Source organism: Pseudonaja textilis, chromosome 2, assembly GCF_049901715.1.
Source record: "Pseudonaja textilis isolate UNSWEBS1 chromosome 2, rPseTex1.2, whole genome shotgun sequence".
Lineage (NCBI taxonomy): Eukaryota > Metazoa > Chordata > Lepidosauria > Squamata > Elapidae > Pseudonaja > Pseudonaja textilis.
In genome coordinates, this window is record NC_141991.1 from 103,457,731 (window position 1) to 103,478,094 (window position 20,364).

Sequence of the window (20,364 nt, forward strand, 5' to 3'; positions counted from 1 at the left end):
CCCTTGGTGCTCCAGCCTCGGGCTCTGCAAGTTTCCAAAAGTCCTGGTGCTCAGCCCGTTCCTGCATTCCAAGCACGCCCAGGCCGAGCTGGAGCTGTCCCTCTCTCACCAGCACCATCTCCAACAACAGCGGCAGCAGCGGCGGGAACCATGAAAGTTATGGAGGCGGCTCCTCTGCCCAAGAAGCGGTTCCACGGTTCCCGCCGCTGCTGCTGCTGTGTTGGAGACGGCGCTGGCGAGAGAGGGACAGCTGCAGCTCAGCCTGGGTGCGCTTGGAATGCAGGAACAGGCTGTACACTGGGACTTTTGCAAACTTGCAGAGCCTGATGCTGGAGCACCAAGGGTAGCAGTGGCAGAGACGCTCTTCTCTTCTCACGCTCAATCACCTGCTCGGGATTAAATGAAAACACACCATGCGGCACTCCCAGTACCTCAAAATGTTTTTTTTTTCCCCTGTTGTTGCGGGGATGGGGACAGGGGAAAAAGCAGGAGTGACTCAGATACTGTTGTTGGAGATGGCGCTGATGAGAGGGGCACCAGCGCTGGCGGGAACTGTGGAAGCTACAGAAGCCCAAGAAGCGGCCGAAACTCTGCCAATTAACATCCATACCACCATCCGCCTGCCCGCTGACCCGGCCTGCAACCAGCACCGTACCCAGGTCTGAAGCAAAGGGGCTTAGTGGGGATAGGGATCCCTCCATGCTCCACCATGATTGGTCATTAGGACCGGCTGCTGGCGAGGTGTGGCTGCCCGCGGGGCGCTTCTAACGGCAAGTCCCCCCACCTTTCCCCCCATTTTGCATGTTTTAAAATAGGCCTAAATTTGGGGGGAGGGCTTAATTTCATTTTATGCCTAGGAAAACATGCTGGGACTTCCTATTGGGGGGGGCGTATTGTTGGAGAAACATGGTATATGTATGTATATACATATGTATGTATAAACATATACTATCATATATACAGTATACTGTATATAATTGACACCAAATATAATGAAAATAGTATCATGAACTACTCCATGCCAACAAGAATCTAGAGTTAAAGCAAGTGCTTTAATTGTAACTATGATGGCATTTATTTTATCTCCAAAGGATGTTTTCCAATAAGAATGCATTGAATGTGGCACAATCCAGAGGTTCTCCGGGCGTTGGACAGATGTATATTGGATATGTTCTCTTATATAACCTGAATGCAAATATTTTAAATAAGATCTTAGAATAATAGCTCTACATTTAGCCTGTTAAGTAGCATCAATATGCCACGTTATTTCATTTCCTGAAAAATATTTTATTCAAAGAAATTGGTATTTCATTTTTAAAACTTACCTTGCAATCTGGTTAACAAAAGGCCTCAGTTCTAAAGGGTCATAGGCACGAGCAAAAGCCCAGCATACATAGCAAGCAGAATCCCGTACATTGGAGCCAACACTGCAAGCTCCCCGTTTTTCATCGTAAGTTAGTCCTTTCAAAATCACAGGAACAACTGGAAGTTTTAAAAGAAGAAATATAAAGACAGTTACAGAACATGATTTTGTGAACATTGACAGTATATTGAACTCTTTTTACCAACTACAACTGTGGATGTAAATAAATATTTTATGTTTTAAAGATCCAATGGTGACTTCAGAAGAGTGATTCCTTTGCACTGCGAGCCTTTCTCTTTACAGGATACCAGTGTCTGTGGATCTTCACGCCACATTATATATTTTATATCCAAGCACATTTTAGATATACAGCAGCTGCTACGGAATAATGGAACACATAAATGACTGGCAAATTTCTGAATAGCACTGGTTGAATATCATGTGATGCAAAAGACTGTCTCAAATGTCTCTTGGCACATATCAACTGGGTGCTTATTTTTATGCACTCCGCCAATCTATATTGCCCATAATCGTCTAAAGCAGAGTTTGAAGAAACAGAATACAAGTTTAAGACAATCCTTTTTGCAGTTACATGTCAGGCTGATAGAAACAGTTGGATTTCACCTTTATAAAAGTAAAATTAAACAAAGTAGCAGGTTTTTTTTTTGGGGGGATTTTTCTTAGGACAGTTGACAACCTTTTTGGGTTTAGGGCACAAGGGAAGTGAGTAAGCACATACTGGATGTTATGGAGGGCTGCTTCTTTATTTATAAAGTGGCTTTTACAATTAATATAATGAATCACCAGACACCATTATCCAGGAAAAAATTCTGATGAGGTTGCTTCCTACTAGCCCAAGATGTTCAAACAGCTTCGTCTTTCTATGACAAATCAGCATGTTTTCAAATAAAATTCTGAGTTGTAACTATGTACATTTTTTTCTTTTCTAAAAATTGCAGTGGATCCCATTACATAAAATGATACATAAGTTCCTGGTGAGCTGATCTTAATAAATAAGGCAGATAAAAAGTGTCCTGAGCTAGAAACTGTTTTTATAGTTTTAACTTTAGAACAAAACACCCTGTAATCTTGGGCAAAACACTGTAAGGCACTTTTTCCAAACTGTTTTTCAATGCCCACAACTGGTTGATAGTGTTCCATTGTTTTTAGCCCAAATCAGAGTCTGTCTGCACACCAGCAAAAAAATAAAGTTTGAAGCTGCTTATGAAGAGAATCTTCCCCTTCAAAAAAATGGCCAATTGATATAGTACCACACATCATTGTGGGAAAGTAGCTTAGATTGTTGATGACTGCTTCCTTCTAAGCCCCTCACTCCTCCCTACTTCAGAGTATTGAAGCCCTGCCATGCATGCATAGATCCACAGAATCAACCTAAGTGAGTAGAAATACATATATATTATGTTATGACTCAGAGAAGAAAACACACACTTCCTAAGGCTATCGCTAGTTTTTTAAAAAAGGAAATTCTGATTGCTTACCCTACATTGTCTCTTCAATCCATGAGATCTGAAGAATATGTTAATCAGTACATTGCAATATCAATAGCACTTAGACTTATATACTGCTTCCTAGTGCTTTATAGCCTTCTCTAAGCAATTTACAGAGTCAGCATATTGCCCCCAATAATCTGGGTACTCATTTTAACCACCTTGGAAGAATAGAAGACTGACTTTGAGCCAGCCAGGATCAGACTGCTTGGCTGTGAGCAGAGTTAGCCTACAATACTGCATTCTAACCACTGAGCCATCATATACAAGTTCCCTTGATAGAACCACTGGCTGGTGTCAGTAGGTGCAAGAAAGTGTGTGGATGACAGGGTCAGTTAAGCACATATTGCTGCCTACTTATTGGTCAATTTAAGCTATTTTATAGCTTGTACAGCAAGCAAGTCAGAAGTTATGGGTAATAATCTAAAGTTGATATTTTCTACATGCTCCATATATTTGATCCTTTATTTTTCAGGGAAGCTGCCAACTATATATATATCCTGATATATCACGTGATGCCGCTGTGACGCAGAGGTTTGATACCCCTGCTTTAGATAATGCTGCTATGCTATTCAGCTTTCAGGAAGTTAAATGAAAAAAAAATGTTGCTTTTGTTATTGTTGTTCTTTTTTCATAGGCTTATAAATGTGAAAACTGTATATAGTGCACGTGAATTAGGAAGATATCTCCAGCTGTCAATCAGAGATAGTATGTTTGCTGTTACATGTTGTTTATGAGATGCATTATAGTGGATCTATTCTTTCTTGCTGTTTCATTTTGTGACAGCAGAATGTGTTAAATTACCATTTCTACAAATTTTGATCATAAATATTATATAAAAATATTTTAAAGCTCAATTTCTGACCAAATAATCAAATAAACTTTCAGAAGGCTACATGGTATGAAACATCAAGCAGAGACTTCCATTTCACCTATTTTGGTTGCCCTAAGATGAAAAATGAGAAAAAAAGGAGCTTAATATGAACTTAATTCCTATGGTAGAACAATGAAAATATTTTGAATTTTATTCTCCTGGAACACAAAAAACTTAAAGAGGATTCCACAGAACAGTAGGAATAGAAATGCTTTGCTCCAAGCTCAGAAGATAAATTCTATTTGTTTCATGAGCATCCTTCTTAACTAGGCCTGTTCTTTGGAAGTGACCATTTTGTATAATCGCAATCAATATTTCAAATGGTAATCCAAGAAAATGGGGCCCCACAGATAAGTAATTGCTCATTTGATGAGCCAAATGATTCTTTACCATAACAATTGAAAATAAAGGGGGAGCATATTTTAGTTCCAAAATATATAATGAGCAACAGATAAATACATTCTCCAAAATTAAAAACCTTTCCATTATCCTAGGAAAAATGTTTTAGACATCCTGCAGCTTTTTTTTTCCAGCTGAAGACATTTGTGAATTAAATCTTTCACACAGTTCTAATAGTATGCTGCCAAAATCTACAAATGTACATGTTTCTCTAAAAGGCTTCCTCTTGGCATCTGCCAGTGGGGTCATATAGTTTAAGCTTATTGAACTGTAAATTAAACAACTGCTGCCAACAGAAAGAACAATCTGAAGGGGAAAGAGTCCCTTAATTTTTGCATATTCATCACTTGGCCATAATTTGCCATCCAAATCTCACTGGATGAGTAAATACTAAAGTTGGGAAAGTTAGAGATATATGCATTTCACACAGCACATGTTTAGTAATAAATACAGCCTGAAAAGAGTTCCACTCTCCCTGTTTTGATTCTGTGGTTTAATAATTAAAAGACCGAAGATATGTATTCTTTCAGTTTCAATACCTGAAACAAGGGAGATAACTTAAAACATAATACATGCAAAGCACCTTAACAGCTAAGAGAATTATATGATTTATTATTATTACTAGTATTAATCTTTCTACTTTGATAATTCTATCTTATCAAGCCCTAGCATGCTTGGGGTTTCCCTTTTATATCTGTAGCACTATTTAGACTACCTTGTAATACGCAAAAACTTTCAAATCTGAAATAAGAAATGTCTATTTCTTAATTGGTGTGAAAACATAGCCTGTAATACTAATAAACCTATTTTAAATGCTGAAATATTACAATATGCCTAAACACAAATAGGAAAATTTTATTTTGGAGTATTATGCTAAATTAAAAAATACAAAAGAAATACTGCAAAATTAAAGAATCCTCAGAACCTCAACATCAATAAGCATTTGTTTTAAAATAGGCCTTTAAATCATGTTATAAAAAATGTAAGACCATCAGCACCAAAAACATTGTTTAAAGTGTTCTTCTTTGCCCATTTCTCTAAAATAGAATGTTGACAAACAGCACTTACTAGCAACCTCTTGATGCCAATCAAGTGTAGATCTCTCCTTCCAGTGTTTAATTATCCAACAGCAGGACTAATCAATTCCTACTGAACATTGTCTGAAGGTTCAAATAGATGCCAATCATTTTTATTGTTGGATTACCCTCTTTTTAAGGCCACGTGGATTTAAGTTTACTATGTTAAACACAAGAGTGTCAAAGTTACAATTCTCCATTCACTGCCCTCCAAGTTATTCTATGTGGCTTAATACCATATAAACACACACAGTATGTGAGCAACAATCTGAAACAAGACAACAACTTAATGGATTTCATTCAGGTACTATATATGCTTTGTACAGAAGACATCACATCAGACTGTCCCACTTGTTCAGGCAGGGAAGGTATACTACAGACCCGGTCAATCAAAGAATTTCCACTGGCGAAGTATAGGAAAAAGGCCTTCTCTGCCCCATCCCTGCACTGTCGATCATCTTTCCCTCAGAAGTGAGGAGAGCCTCCAATCTCTTGGCCTTCTACAAAGGGCACAAAACTTGGCTTTGTCACAGAAGCCCAAACAATGATGGGGCTTGATGACCTCATGGGAATCTTGCCCCCTGCCTGTATTAACAACTGCCAATCCCCACCTTGGAATTTTTCACCTTCTGAAACTTCAATAATGTTGTTTTTATAATTTTAAAAATTATTCTGATTTTAAAGTTTAATTTTATTGATGATTTACTGCCCAGAGCCCCTTCCAAGGAAGATGGGCAGTTAAGAAATAGGAAGTACAAAATATATATAAATAAGAAGACACACAGCTCTGTACTTAAGCAGATAAACTGAGGGGTTGCTACCCTCTTAGTTCAATAACCAGATGTCACAGCTCATGTTGGTGCCTATTGGCTTGCCACTGGAATCAAGGAACTGTGGCAGTGCCAATTGCAATGGAAAGGGGCATCTCCTCTGGCCTTCCTACCACAGCTTTCTAAATCATCCCTCTGCCAACTGCAGGCAGTGTCCTTCAAGGCTTCTTTGAGTTCTATGCCCATTAGTCGGGTATAAGTGAATGACAACTCCCGGAAAGGTGGACTGAAGCAGGAAATATCAAAGACAGCATTCCTCAGCAATCCAGATTAACCTAACTGAGAGGAGAATCTATCTTTTAATGGGGAGGAGGGTGGAAGTTCATTCCCTACCCAACTGGCAGGAAAAAGAATGCATGTCTGGCTACATTCTGCCATTTGGGAAAAGAAGACGCTTAAGTCTTCACTGGGCTGCCCCTGCAGGGATCTTCCTTGTGCATCGCCAAGGTCTGCACTTGAATAGCAGGCCCTAGCACATCACTGGCCTATTTGTTTTATCGAACTAATTTTACTTCACTTCTCCTCCCACATGTTCCAAAAGAGGGGTCTGGTGCTGGGCACTTTCACTCGCATCACCCTCAAATTTTAAATTTGATTTGAAGCCCCAAATCTCCATGTTTAATAACAAATGCAAAACATAAAACAGGATTTTTCCTTGTGTGGCACTGAATTTATTTGATTTAATAAATTTTATTTATTTTTAGCTAACATTAAAAATTACCTGCACAGGACTTTCAAACCTATTAGTCCAAACAATATATAAATATGAATTTAATAAACCTCCTTATATTGACCCCAAAACCTGTACCTGGTCTCTCCCAATCTATCTCACCAACAGCAAATTCAACAATAACAGAAAGAAAAGGAATGGACAAACCAAATTTCCTGGTTTGCTATTGATTGCTCCTCTGGATAAGAACAGAATGGTAATTTCAGTATCATAAATTATCTTAAAAGCTCCATCCTTTGCACTAGGAAAAACATGAAGTATTACCACAAAATAGAAAAAAAAAGAGATCCAGCAAAAAAATGGGGGAAAAAAAGCAACTTTTTTTAGTCACCTGAAATTACCCATTAGCACTGCAATTAAAGAAATGCATAAAGAAAAAGAAAAAAGAAAAATCCACCCACACAGATTACTCTTCATGGGAAAGCCACATAGCAGAACTAATAGTTTGGTATTCTCTTCTACATTTTGTGTGTGTGTGGGGGAATAACAGCGGTAGCACTGTCCTGAAAAATGTAGTTTAACTGGTTCTTCAGCATGTTGAATAAACTGGTAAAAAAATGAATTTAACTGGTTGTGCAGGAACCATGGAAAAAGTTCCCGGAGGCAGTTTTTCTGAAATGTACCATATTACCTCTTGTGACGATTAAACATTCCTACTACCAATATTAGTGCTTATGCAGTAGCAATTACAAATTAAAATAAAAACTTGTTCTTTATGAAAGTGCAGCATAATTCATTGGCCAATGCTCAAGAAAGAAAATATTGTATATTATTAATATGGCCAGAAGTATCAAATAGTAAAAAAAATGTTTTATTTATTTATTTAATATGCTACTCATCACACTGTCAGGCAAATGAATTGTTATCCTAAACTTATGTCATTTTTTTTCTTCCTTGGCTTCACCTATGCAAAAGAAATTTGCTTGCAGACACGAGTTTCTTAGTTTACAATTTATTTAGTCAGAATCCGCATTCAATACCAAGAAAGGTTTGCAATAGAGCTAGACAATACCATTCTATCTAAAGCTAATGCAATCCAAAGTTGTAGTAACAGAGGGATACAATCAAGATCAAGGGAAGTACTAATACCACTCTATAAAGCCTTAGTAAGACCACACCTAGAGTACCGCATCCAGTTTTGTTCACCACATTATAAAAAAGATGTTGAGGCTCTAGAAAAAGTACAGAGAAGAGCAACCAGGATGATTAGGGGACTGGAGGCTAAAACATACAACGAACATTTGCAGGAACTGGGCTTGGCTAGTCTAGTAAAGAGAAGGACCAGGGGAGACATGATAGAAGTCTTCCAATATTTGAGGGGCTGCCACAGGGAGGAAGGGGTCAAGCTATTTTCTAAAGGGCTTGTAGGCCAGACAAGGAATAATGGATGGAAACTGAACAAGGAGAGATTTAACCTGGAAATAAGGAGAAACCTTCTGACAGTGAGAATAATCAACCAATGGAACAGCTTGCCATCGGAAGTTGTGGGAGCGCCATCACTTGAGACTTTCAAGGAGAGATTGGACTGCAATTTGTCAGAAATGGTGTAGGGTCTCCCGTTTGAGCAGGGGGTTGGACTAGATGACCTACAAGGTCCCTTCCAACTCTGATTATCTATCTGCAAACTTCTTCTCTTGCATCTGTGAAGTGATCTATGATTTCATATTCTTGGTTAAAACAAACAACAGGTGGCAATGAACACTTCAAACCTAAGGGCAGGCCTCCAATGCCCTATTAGTTTATGCCACAGACTGTGGACTGTGAAAAAAAAGACTCATCAGAACCCAAGCACATTCTTAGGGATCAGGGTTGGCAGATCATGAAGCAAAACTGGTCACCCAGCAAACAAGAGATGGAACAGATAATCTTAACTTCTGCTGACTTTTAGAAATAGAGATTTAGGCATGATAATGGAGAAATGAGAGAAAAACTTCAGATGATTTGTGATCCAAGAGTGTCATTAGAGAGCAATAACCCAAAGAGACAACTGAAGGTGCATAGGTTGGTTTGGGAAGATCTGGAGATTAAAGCAATACATGAAGCCCTGTGAAATGATTCGGCAGGAGAATGGAGCAAGCTGCAGAGTGTGCACGGGAGCATGAAGCATGGACTGAGCAAGGGAGGACTCTAGTTGTTATATCTTCATGATCTGAAGAAAGTGGCTATTTTTTAGACTCATAGGGCTGCACTACTTGAAATGTGTTTTTGCTACTCAAAAATATACCTGTTTTATAATTTTGATCAAATTACCATATCCAATATAGCAACCATTTGGCATTCATTAGACTTTTGGAAGAATTTAAAATGAGGAATATTTCTCCATATTAACTGGCCATATCAAGCTATTCGTTGCAGGAACACTCTGTTCTGGGCCGTTGTTAAGACCTAAAATAAGATGAAAAACCCTGGCATGTCAGTAATACATATAAAACAGAAATGGATGGCCTTGTCAACCATAAATGAAACACGAGTCAGCAGTTTGATGCAGCTGCTAAAAAAGGAAAGCTATTTTGGGGTACATCTATAGCAGCTTACCGTCTGAATCATTCATAGGACTTTACTTGTCCTATCCAACCATGTAGAATACCATGCCAATTTCTGGACATCACCACTCAAGAAGGACAGTGACAAATTGGAATAAGTTCATAGGAGAACTACTGAGATAGTGAAAGGTCTTACAAAGAATGTTTAAAGAATCTGGATATGTTTAGCCTGTATTAAATTTGTCAATCAAATATATAAAGAGTGGGGAATAGCATGGACGTATGTACAGAGGGCAAAAGCAGAACCAATGGATTAAAATGAAAATGAATCAGATTCAGGCTAGGCATCAGGGAGATTTTCTTTATTATATGTTGTAAGTCTAGAAAAGAGATTGCCTCATAAGCTAGCGAATTTTTTTTTCACTAGAGGTTTTCAAACATAGGCTTCCACACTGAATAGGGCTAAACTACATGCTTCATAAAGTCTCTCAAACTCTATGATTCTTTACTCTTAATTCGAAAGATTATATAGTTTACCAGTCCACATGAGCTCACATAAAGGAATGAAATTCCAGTGATACTCAAAAAAGATGTAGGTAGTTAAATATTTGTTCAACTAACCAATTAAGTTGTATATGCTTCTTACTACACTTGAAATGAAGGAAGATATTCAAGGATTTTACAATGAATTGCAAGAGGTGCTAGATGTAACATCAGTAACTTTATTAAAGAATGACTGGAATACAAAAAAGTGAAGAAATAGAAGACAGCAATCAAAGCAAGAATTTCATATGGTGAAGTTAATCAAGTTTTGTGAAAATAATTATTTATTTATTAGAAATATTTACCTCAAGCAACATACACTCTACAAATGACATCTCTGAATGGATATAAATAAATTGACTCCATAATAGGAAGTAGTAAATGGGCAAGCCCAATTCAGGCTCTCAAACATTTCTAGATATAAATGGTGGGAAAGACTGAATTATTGGTAGCAAATATGCAAGGTAGTCTTAGAAAACTAAAGAGACAAACGTGCCAGCAAAATATGTTCTGGGGGACATACAGTCAAACTTGAGATCAATGTAAGGAATCAATTGAAAATGCTTAGAATATGAGGAAAATTACCATTGAGGAACTATGGGAAAAGGTAAGTGTTCTCTTTTCACTATTTCAATCGAAAATGTTAAGAAATAAAACAAAACAAAAAAACTTGAGATCTTTTTAAATTCAGAGCATTCACTGAAAAATTTATAGGTAAGATGAGAATTACTCTTATCATAGACGATATTTAATAGGGAAATGAAATTAAAGGATGGAAAAGCTATATTGAAACTTGAAACATTTTTCAGAATGACAGGAATATTTGTAGAGAGACAATATATTTAAGAGCTAGAAAGTTATCAAAAGATAATCCTCAACAACTGGAATTGGAACAAGAATTTCCATTACTAAGCAAGGTGGTTGTTCAATGAGTCATGCCCAATTTTACAACTATTTTTTTGCCATGGCTCTTAAACAAATCACTGCAGCTATTAAGTGAATCACATGGTCATTAAGCAAATCTGGCTTCCCCCATTGACTCTGCTTGTGGGAAGATAGCTGGGAAAGGAACAAATAACAATCACATGACGATGGGACACTACAACCACTGTAAATACATGCCGGTTGCCAAGCACCTATATTTTGACCATGTGACCGTGGGAATACTGCAACAGCGATGCGTGGGAGGACCAGTTGTAAGTTTCTTTTTCAGTGGTGGTGCAACTTCAAATGGTCACTGAAAAAATGTTTATACACTGAAGACTAGCTGTAGATGCAGATGAAATGTTAAGCTATTTAAATCTGCAGGGCTAGAGAAAGTTAAAACCTTAACTGTTCTACATCAGCAAATATGGTTTACACTTTAGAATAATTACTGTAATATACTTTTAGTAAAGAAGGAAATGGAGCCCATTTTGCTGTAGGTATTATCTGTTCTATTTTCACTTCCAAAAATGGCAAGGAAAGAACAAGAAAGGGGTGGGGGGGATAATGAATCTGACATAATTTTGATCAGGGTACTTTTCCAACAGTTAATTTTAATTGTTCAGTTGTGTCCAACGCTTGACAAGGCTATAGGCAAGTTCTCTCCATACTACCCTGTCAGGTACAGATATGATGGAGTATTTTGTTGATCTGTTAGAACAGGGGTGTCAAACTCGATTTCATTGAGGGTTGTGTTTGACCTTGGGGGGGCAGGGGATGTGGCCAGGATAGGCATGGCCAGCTTGATGTCACTCATCTACGCTCCGTTTTCAGTTGAGGCGCCCGCTCAGGCTCCATTTTCAGCCGCGACGGCCTCTTGCAACCTCTTGCCAGTGAAAATGGAGCTCAGGGAGGCCGCACATGGCTCTCCTAAGATCCATTTTTTGCTGGCAGTGACACTGCGAGTCGGTCCTTTGCTGTTTCCAGCGTGGACCCATGAGCGAGATCTAAGACCCCGCAGACTGGAACTGGCCCACAGGTCTTGAGTTTGACCTGTTTGAGTTTGAGTTTCTCCTGTATTAGAAGGAGAGCAAAGGATTAATTGGCTACTTTCTTTTAAGGAAGGAAACAATAAAAACTAAGATATTTGAAAAAGTTGGTGTTTATTTTCCCTACAGCACATAGCACGTCATCTGTAAATTATGTTCAACAGTAGATTAACATTCTAGCTCTTGACAGCATGAATCCCTAAATAGAAGTGATCCAGAATATAGTAATTCTTTTTTTTCTATGAATCTCAAGTTAAAGGCATTAAGTATTAAACTGGTGTATTTTTGCCCCCAAAATTGCCTAGACTGTCAAACTTGCTCAGACTTGTAACATCCCACCAAAGTAGGAGATTAGAAGACATTAAGGAGGACAAAAGAGTGCTTCAAAAGGTGTTACACGTAAGTCAATGATTGTGCAAGTGGAACTGGAAAAGCACACAGGAAGGGATTGTGTAAAATCTTCACAACATTGGAGTATAGCCTTCAAATAGTTTTTGCTGTTTATCGGGATGTTAAAAGGTAAAGTCTCTTTCAATTAAAACTCAATGACTTCATCAAATATAATTTAAAATGAGATATGCAAGGGGAGATGTGCTGTATAAACAATAACTAAAAATATGTAAAAGCTTGGCTACATTATCTGAAAGAGAGCAATAATATTGACTTTTTTTAAAATTTAGAGACTGACTGACTCAAAATGATTCTGAATGGCTTACAATTAAAAACAAAAAGAAAAAGAAATCTTGAGTAGCCTGATATATAGGTGTGTGTGTGTGTGTGTGTGTGTGTGTCAATGGAAGGACTATAACTCAGTTTCTTGGTTTCTAGACTGGCATTTTAACCACTACTCCGCAGAAAAAATCCAACTGGGGTATAACTATCCCCCAGCCCAAAGTCTGGGAGAATAACTAGGTCTTCAATGGTTTCCTGAATATCATGAAGATGGAGCCATCTGGATTTCTGAGAAGACAGAATTCCAGAACCCACAACAGAGAAGATCTGTTTGTTTCCTGGATTCCATTAGATGAAACTGTTTAATTGATGGGACTCAAAGCACACCCACTCTGCTCAATCTCACTTACCTCTTTTCTATTAGGAATGATATAATGACACTGTATATTTCTAAATCTCTATAATTTGTTAATAATAAAAAAAAAAAATTCTGACAAATTGGAATTCCACAGACAAATCTAAACATGGGAGCAGTAATTACTAAACCTTTATCAATGTTTCCCCCCAAATTGTATTGAATGTTAAAAGTCATAGCCTACTTTAAGAGATGCAACTCCTTTAGTATATTATGAAACCCATGCATTTTTAGCCAGATTTTTTTTTCAAATGATATGCCAAGACACACTGGCATTATTTCATACCAGTTGCATTGTACAAAATGTTGTTAACAATGATAACAATCAACACTGCATAAAACCTAGAATTACATCGCCTACAATATGATTATTGCACTCATCCTCTTTCGAAGGGCGTCACCTATCACGTGATTGGTCCATATTAATGTAACAATTATACAATACTGGATGAAAGTACAATTAGTTCACCTCAAGAGTGGAAAACAGCTACTAGCTTTTCTAGGTCAATTTTCCAGGACCAGTTATATCCATTAATGAAGAAAACAAGAAGCATCCTGTCTCTGGGGCTGTACTCCCTCAACTTGCATATCCAGGTATTTTATTCTATTGCCTCCAGTTTAATACAATACCTACTGCACCTGCAGATTTTGCTCTACTTCAGCTACAGCCCAGTTGAGCAGGTCTGCCCAGAAGCTACCACTTCCAGGGAGTGGCTGGCTTTTAATAAGCTCTTAGATGCACTGGGATCATGCCCAGGGGCCAGCATCACTTCCCTAGCTTTTTTCAGATTGACAAATATAAAAAAGAAACCAGATTAACTTTCTTAAAGAAACAAGAATCTATTGATTTCCAAGTAGGATACATTGGTCTCTATACCATTCTGCCTCAGATTATCAATATTTGAAAAGTAAAGGTCCGTGGCTTATTTTAAGTTACCTTCGTATTTACTCCAATTCATTCTTTAAAATGTATACACAAGCCAAGCCAATATTTATCAGTTTGGCTTACACTGATACAAATTTTTTTAAAAAATCAGTGATAATCAGATTCCTAGATACTGTTACAAGATATACATGCTGGTTGCCAAGCAGCTGAATTTTGATCACGTGACCATGCAGATGCTGCAGTGGTGGTTAAGGGCAAAGACCAGTTGTAAATCATGTCATAACTTTGAAAAGTTGTTAAATGAATGTTCATAAAGTTGAGGACTGTCTATATGGAAAAGTAATACTGGCAAAGGTAAAGAAGCAAGCACTGACTATTGCATTAAAAAGACCTAACTATATACTCACAGATCTCAGCAAATTTTATATCACAAGCTCCACAGATACAGAACTTCAAATTGAATTTGCACCCTCTAGCATGCATGGAGACAGATACCAACTAGCTACTAGGACATATCTATAGTTGTCATGGAGTACATGAAATCCCAAGCCAGGACAAAAAAACTGGCTAACTTAAATAATCTGGTAACAGATGTTTTACCTGTTGAAGAGTAGAACTTTTAGATTGGCCACCTAAAAGATCATTTTTAGTGTCATCCTGACTTCCTTGGTTAGACCACAATCCGAAAGCAAGGCAGATCAACCAGCAGCTTGTTCTTCTTTCTTTGCAACATTCAAGTTGACCCATCATACCATATTTCCCCATGTCTTTGCTATTCAGTGTTCATTTTCAGGGTATTTTCTGGGTCTGACATATCCTGTCTTTCTGTCATGTGTTTTAGCACTAAGCTCCAGTACAACTTATATCTGGATTTCTCCCACATAAAAAAACAAACAAACCAACTCTTTGGTTCCAGCTCAAAAAAAAGCCAAAGTAGGGTGTTTTCAGCCTTTTAAAGACAATTTCCTTAATTATGGCCTTATTGATCAGTAGTAGTATATATTTTAAAACGATGGAATCTAGGACAATGGCTTTTACAGGGATCATACAATTAAATATATCATCCCATGTGGAATTTGTTTTTCATAAGGAGCAAAGCCGCCAATCAGTCCCATGGCATACTTCATGTCTGTGGAGATTCTCACTCATCCAGATCAGGGTTGTCCCAAAGGTGCTTTTTCAAGAGGCAAATGGACTTTCTTTCCTTTTTCCTTTAAGACAATTCACTTCTCATCCAAGAAGCTTCTTCAATCAGAACTGAAAAAATGCTTCTTGGGTTAGAAGTGAAACGTTTTCAAGGAGAAACAAAGGAAGTCCAATTGCCTCTTTGGGACATGACATACCTCATTTCTCCACTTTGTCGCCATATGTCTGTTTCCTTCTCAAGCACTACCCACAAGGGTTAGTCAGACAATTGATTCAATATTGCAATAGTTGTCCTACACATTAACATCCCGATAGCTATATTTAATACCAACTGCATTCTCAGATTGCCTTAAGAGATAGTTTATGCATATATCATAAACAGATAATAGAACCTGCTCTTTACCTTTCATCTGCTTCTAGTTTCTTCAATCTTCTATTTATGCCTTGAAATTCAACTTTTTACCTATGTTTTCACATTTGCATTCATCTTTGCATTCTCATCTGTGTGATCTAGTGCTTGATCTCAAGCTTCCCTGTATTTCTTTTCCCATCAGCATCCACCTATCTGAGGAAAAGTTTAACGTTAAAAAATACATTAAAATAAAATTATCTAATCTGAAATATATGTTCCTTTTTTCAGTCATGATAACTAATAAATTGAAAATGTTATGTATTTCGGTGGCAACCTCAAGAATCTACAAGGCTTCTAAGATCTAAGTCCAAAAGCCTAATTTTTTGAAAAAGGATATGTAGCAGTAAGAAAAAGCCTAAGCCCTTGAACCATTTGTTGGAGAATAATAACAACAGGACTAAGACTCTGGTTGAAACAAGACATCATTAAATGATAACACAAAACAGAGATATTTTGCTATTTGGTTCTTTCAAATAATTGTAATATCAACTGAACAAAAACAGGGTTACCACAGGACAGATTTTAATAGTTAAAAGTGAGCAAAGAGAATAGTAGTTTGCCTTTCTATGCCAAGGGAAGAATGTGTTTGTCTGAACAAGAATTTTAAAAAAATAAAGTATGTTTCCAATCAACGATCAATGTTTGATCAGGGTGCATCTTTAGTACTTACTTATAGTACTGTAGGTACTATAGATACTATATTTCGTTTTGAATACAGTTTTAACTTTAATTCATAGAAACACATGCTTTCCTTATCAGAGAACGAGAAATTACTATTCTTTTTAAAGCCATGCTACAGAACATTGGTAGTAATTGCTTCCATTCCAGGTACGCACAACACTCACAGAGAGAGAACAAAGTCTGTCACCATTAGAATCTTCCTCCTTACAGAAATTACATCTTAATACCTTAATATCCATGTTAACTTGATCACCTCTCCCTAAACATTGTTCACAGTCTCAAATAACATCCATTTTCACTGCCTCCTACCAACAAGCTATGGTAGGAAGCCCAAGTGGCAGGGTAGCACTTCATTGCAGTCTCTACAAAGCCATCATTGCCCATAAGGCTCAGTTTTGCCTTTCCTCTAATGTTTACCTGTCACATCCATTCAGGTTGTGCAGAGAAAAAGCACTAATACGGAGAGTAGCTGCTTTAGTTATGACTGTAACAAGCAGAAAGGGCACAAGAGACTGGCAATAGCAGGGAATTGTTTTGACATACAGAGCATAGACAGGAAGAGATTCAGAGAAACCTAAAGCAGACAGCCCTTTAAATTTGCCATTTGAGTTTATTTTTTACAGTAAATATAACTCTAAATGTAGATATCAGGACTGAAATAACTTTGGAAACTACCAAACTTTTATTTTTATTTAAATATATAATTCTAGAAAAACAATATTCTGACTCACACAATATTATGCTAAATTACCTTTCAGTATTCTAACTTCTGACCATAATCCCCTGCTAGTGAATCTAATTGTTCTCCCCCTTCCCCCTCCCTATCCTATGGTGAGCCCATATCACGAGAGTTTACTTAAGATATCCTGCCCATTCCCTCATAAATACAAAGAGAGAAAAAATGAGTAAGGATCATTAGATCAGCATCTTAAACAAAAGTTTGTTTACTTTAAAGTAGTACAACACCAAATTCCAGCAAATTGCTGAGATGATTATAGATTTGAAAGCTGTAAACTAGATATGGAGAAATATCTAAAGGTTGTAGGCAGAAGCTGGTACCTCTGAATCATATATCATTATTTATACTATTAATTACTGAATTCACATCCTTCCTTAAAAAATAGACAAGCACCTCAAATAACTACTAATAAGAAAAATAGAGAATTCCATACAAAGCTTGATCATATAATAGTTGAAAATATAAAACAAAATATTATAAAAATGTTCTTAAGTTAAAACTCTGAATTTAAACCTTTCATCTCAACACACCCTCAAAGCAGAAGCAGCAAAGGAAGTACATTTCATATCTTGGCACTGACAAAGAAGAAGAGTCTTTTCCACTAATATAACATTTGGATTTCTGCAAACATGTGATTCTTTAGAAGGGCTACTCCTTTAGGCTGTAATAGACTGTCAGGTTGATATTGAGGTGACACTGAAGGCACTAACAGCACCATAGATCTTTCAGTATAGAACTGATGTGAACACAGTACTGTGCAGTGATAATCTAGCTACTGTACTGAGTAGCAACTGACTTTTTTTTCCAGATTCTCTTAAAGATAGCCCCATATTGCAATAGCATAGATCCTGTTGTAGTTGATACTATGTTGTAGATACTATGAATGTGATTTGTTTTCTTAAGTTTTCGCGGGTACTTACATGTATGGTATTCAGCTTTGTTCGGGTATTTTCCCACGTCATTATAGTTGTGCTTTTAAAGTTGTAGCAACGTTTTGGCAGAATCTCATCTGCCATCATCATGAATGTGATTGTGTAAACATGTTAACACTGTCACTTGGAATCACCACCACCCTAAAGTAATGCCAGATCAAGAAACACTCCTAGGTGGTAATCTCACAAGAGAAATGCAAGGCCTTCAGAACGGGTTGAATCTTAATCTCCAAGCCTGATTTTCTACTGATTTAACAATACCTCGGTTCTGCATGCATTTAATTTGATTATGCTCACTCAAATACAGCAGACAATACCAGTTACTTCTTTGGTGCTAGGTGATGAAAAGCAACAGAACCTAGCAGATGTGCCTCTCTATGATTGCATGAATTTGCTTATATTATATAAGAAGTATTTTGAGAGGGAATTTAAATTATATAACATGTTTTCATCTGTAAGGCAACACAAGGTACTAAGTTGAGGCAAAAGCTTGTGTAGGCATCTCACAGGTCCTCAACAGATTTGTCCACATAACTTACAAAAGAAAAGAAAGAAATGGCTTGCAGCACTTTTCCTACTGTTTATGTATCAATCTGAAAAGCAAACTAGATTTACCACTATTTGTAGATCTTTTCTTCTGAAAGCAAAATGAATGCATTTACAAAGTACAGATACCAAACATAGTTTTGCATAGGCCTGGTGGCTCTCTCCTCATTCCCAGATGTTGGTCTGCAAGCAATCTCATGTGCTTTATAATTTTCTGTAATTATTTATGGTCAAGAGAAGCCAGAGCAGGAATCTTGATTCATGTAAGCTTCTTTATGATTTCCATTTTAATCTTCTGAAGAAGAGTAGTCATCACTCTAGGTTTGAATGATACATTCATTAGAAAACAAGCCAAGGACAATTTGAGGAAAATTGCTACTGGGTGTGTAGAAAGCTAAACTGTAGTTAGCGGCAAGTTATATTGGAAAGCACCCCCTATGTAAATAAGGAAACATCATCCCAACTATTTTGTCTTCACTCTAAAATGGAAGGAGTAAAAGGAGCCTGCCTCACTGGCAAGACTTTCAATAAATCATTTCTTAGTTTAGCATGCTGCATTGATAATTTCACTGGGCATGAGGCCAGACAGAGAATTCAATTGCCCAATAAACAATATTATCTTCATGGAGGGGCATTAAAATTACCATCATATTATTGAACCACAGTCAGGAAGGATAGGCACAATTGCTTAAGCCCGTCCATTTTTGTAAAGCACAACAAGAAGCGTTCTTTTCATGTTAAAGGATCATGTGGAGATTTGTAAAAAATACTGTTTTGAAAATATGGAGCAGATTCCTTTTACATTTAAAAACATACATTTCCTACCACACCCCGGTCACTTCCCATTTGGGTTAAGATTAGGGTTTGGACTACTGCAATGCACTCTATATGAGGCTGCCCTTGAAGAACATCTAGAATAGGGGTGTCAAACTTCCGGCCTGTGGGCCAGATGCATCACATGCTGGTCATGCCCACAGCTGGTTTAGTGAAGGAAGAAAAGTCATGATACGTCATGTAACATCACTGTGATGCTGTGAATTTGATCTAGAGGCTTCAGTTGGCTCAAAACGTAGCGGCATGTATGTGCAAATCCATATTTCTTTTGAGAGAGCTGAATTAGTTGCCAATTTGTTTCTGGGGCAAAAAGGTGCTAGTTATCAACTGTAAAGCCCTTACATGGGGGCTATCTGATGGACCACATCTCCCCAATTATATCTACCTGGCCCATCAGAACAGAAAGGCAAGGCAAGTTGTGAGTCATAACTATCAAGGAAGTACATCTGGTGAAACCTAGGACAAAGGCCTTCTCTGTGGTCATTGTCTCCCTTGGGAACATAATTCCCCCAGACATAAGATTGCCTCCTCCTTTGTTTTTCTACAAGGCTTTGTAAAAATGACTTTATCAGTGGGGACCCCATTTGAAACTGATCAAATGCCTGCCTTTATTTCTGCCGCTGTGGATAGGGGAAAGTTTAAACTGTGAATTTTCAATTGTGGATTTTTAATGTACACATCTGAAATTACTTGAGTTGCACAACTACATAACTTTGTATGTACAAATATGTAAGTATCTTTTCAAATTTAATATTAACTTTGGGCTCTAGCCTTACCTTTCCCATAATGCTCCAGATACAATGGACAACAATTCCAGTAATTACCAGACAGAATGTCATATATACCACTGCTTATTTGGGATGATGGGACTCAAAGAGTCCATTCTATCCAGAGGTCATTATTATGGACAACACTATCACAGAACATTCAGAAAAGAAGCCATAAAAACTAAAATATTTCCATTTAATGCTTACACTATAAATTTTGTCAAATAATAATTATCCCCTCAAAAGAAGAAAAAACATAGACATATCATTAATTCAATGGAAACAACATTTTGTACAAAGAGTTTAAAATAAAAGTCCTTTCTTCTCTCTCTCTCTCCCTCCCTCCCTCCTTCCTTCCTTTCCTTGCTAGGTTCTCTGAGAGGCTTCCATCAATTAGAAATTTCAGAGTTTTCCCTGAAATTCCACCTGCTGCTTTGCTTAATAAAATTGTATTATTAACCTTTGCACTCAAGCAGCATCCTCGCATTAAGTCCTAGCTCTGAGAATCAAACTATATTATGCAACTATTCCATCTTTATCTCCTTAATGAATTTC

The 20,364-nt window shown here is 37.3% G+C and overlaps 1 protein-coding gene across 2 annotated transcripts in view; it reads right to left on the reverse strand.

The window, feature by feature from the left end:
* TBCD (tubulin folding cofactor D) overlaps positions 1–20,364 on the reverse strand; it is a 281,979-nt gene that overhangs the window by 74,011 nt on the left and 187,604 nt on the right. For both annotated transcript variants that reach the window (XM_087924756.1, XM_087924755.1), the window contains one exon: positions 1,326–1,482. In XM_087924756.1, coding sequence (XP_087780882.1) covers positions 1,326–1,482 — 157 coding nt within the window. The remainder of the gene's footprint in view (positions 1–1,325; positions 1,483–20,364) is intronic.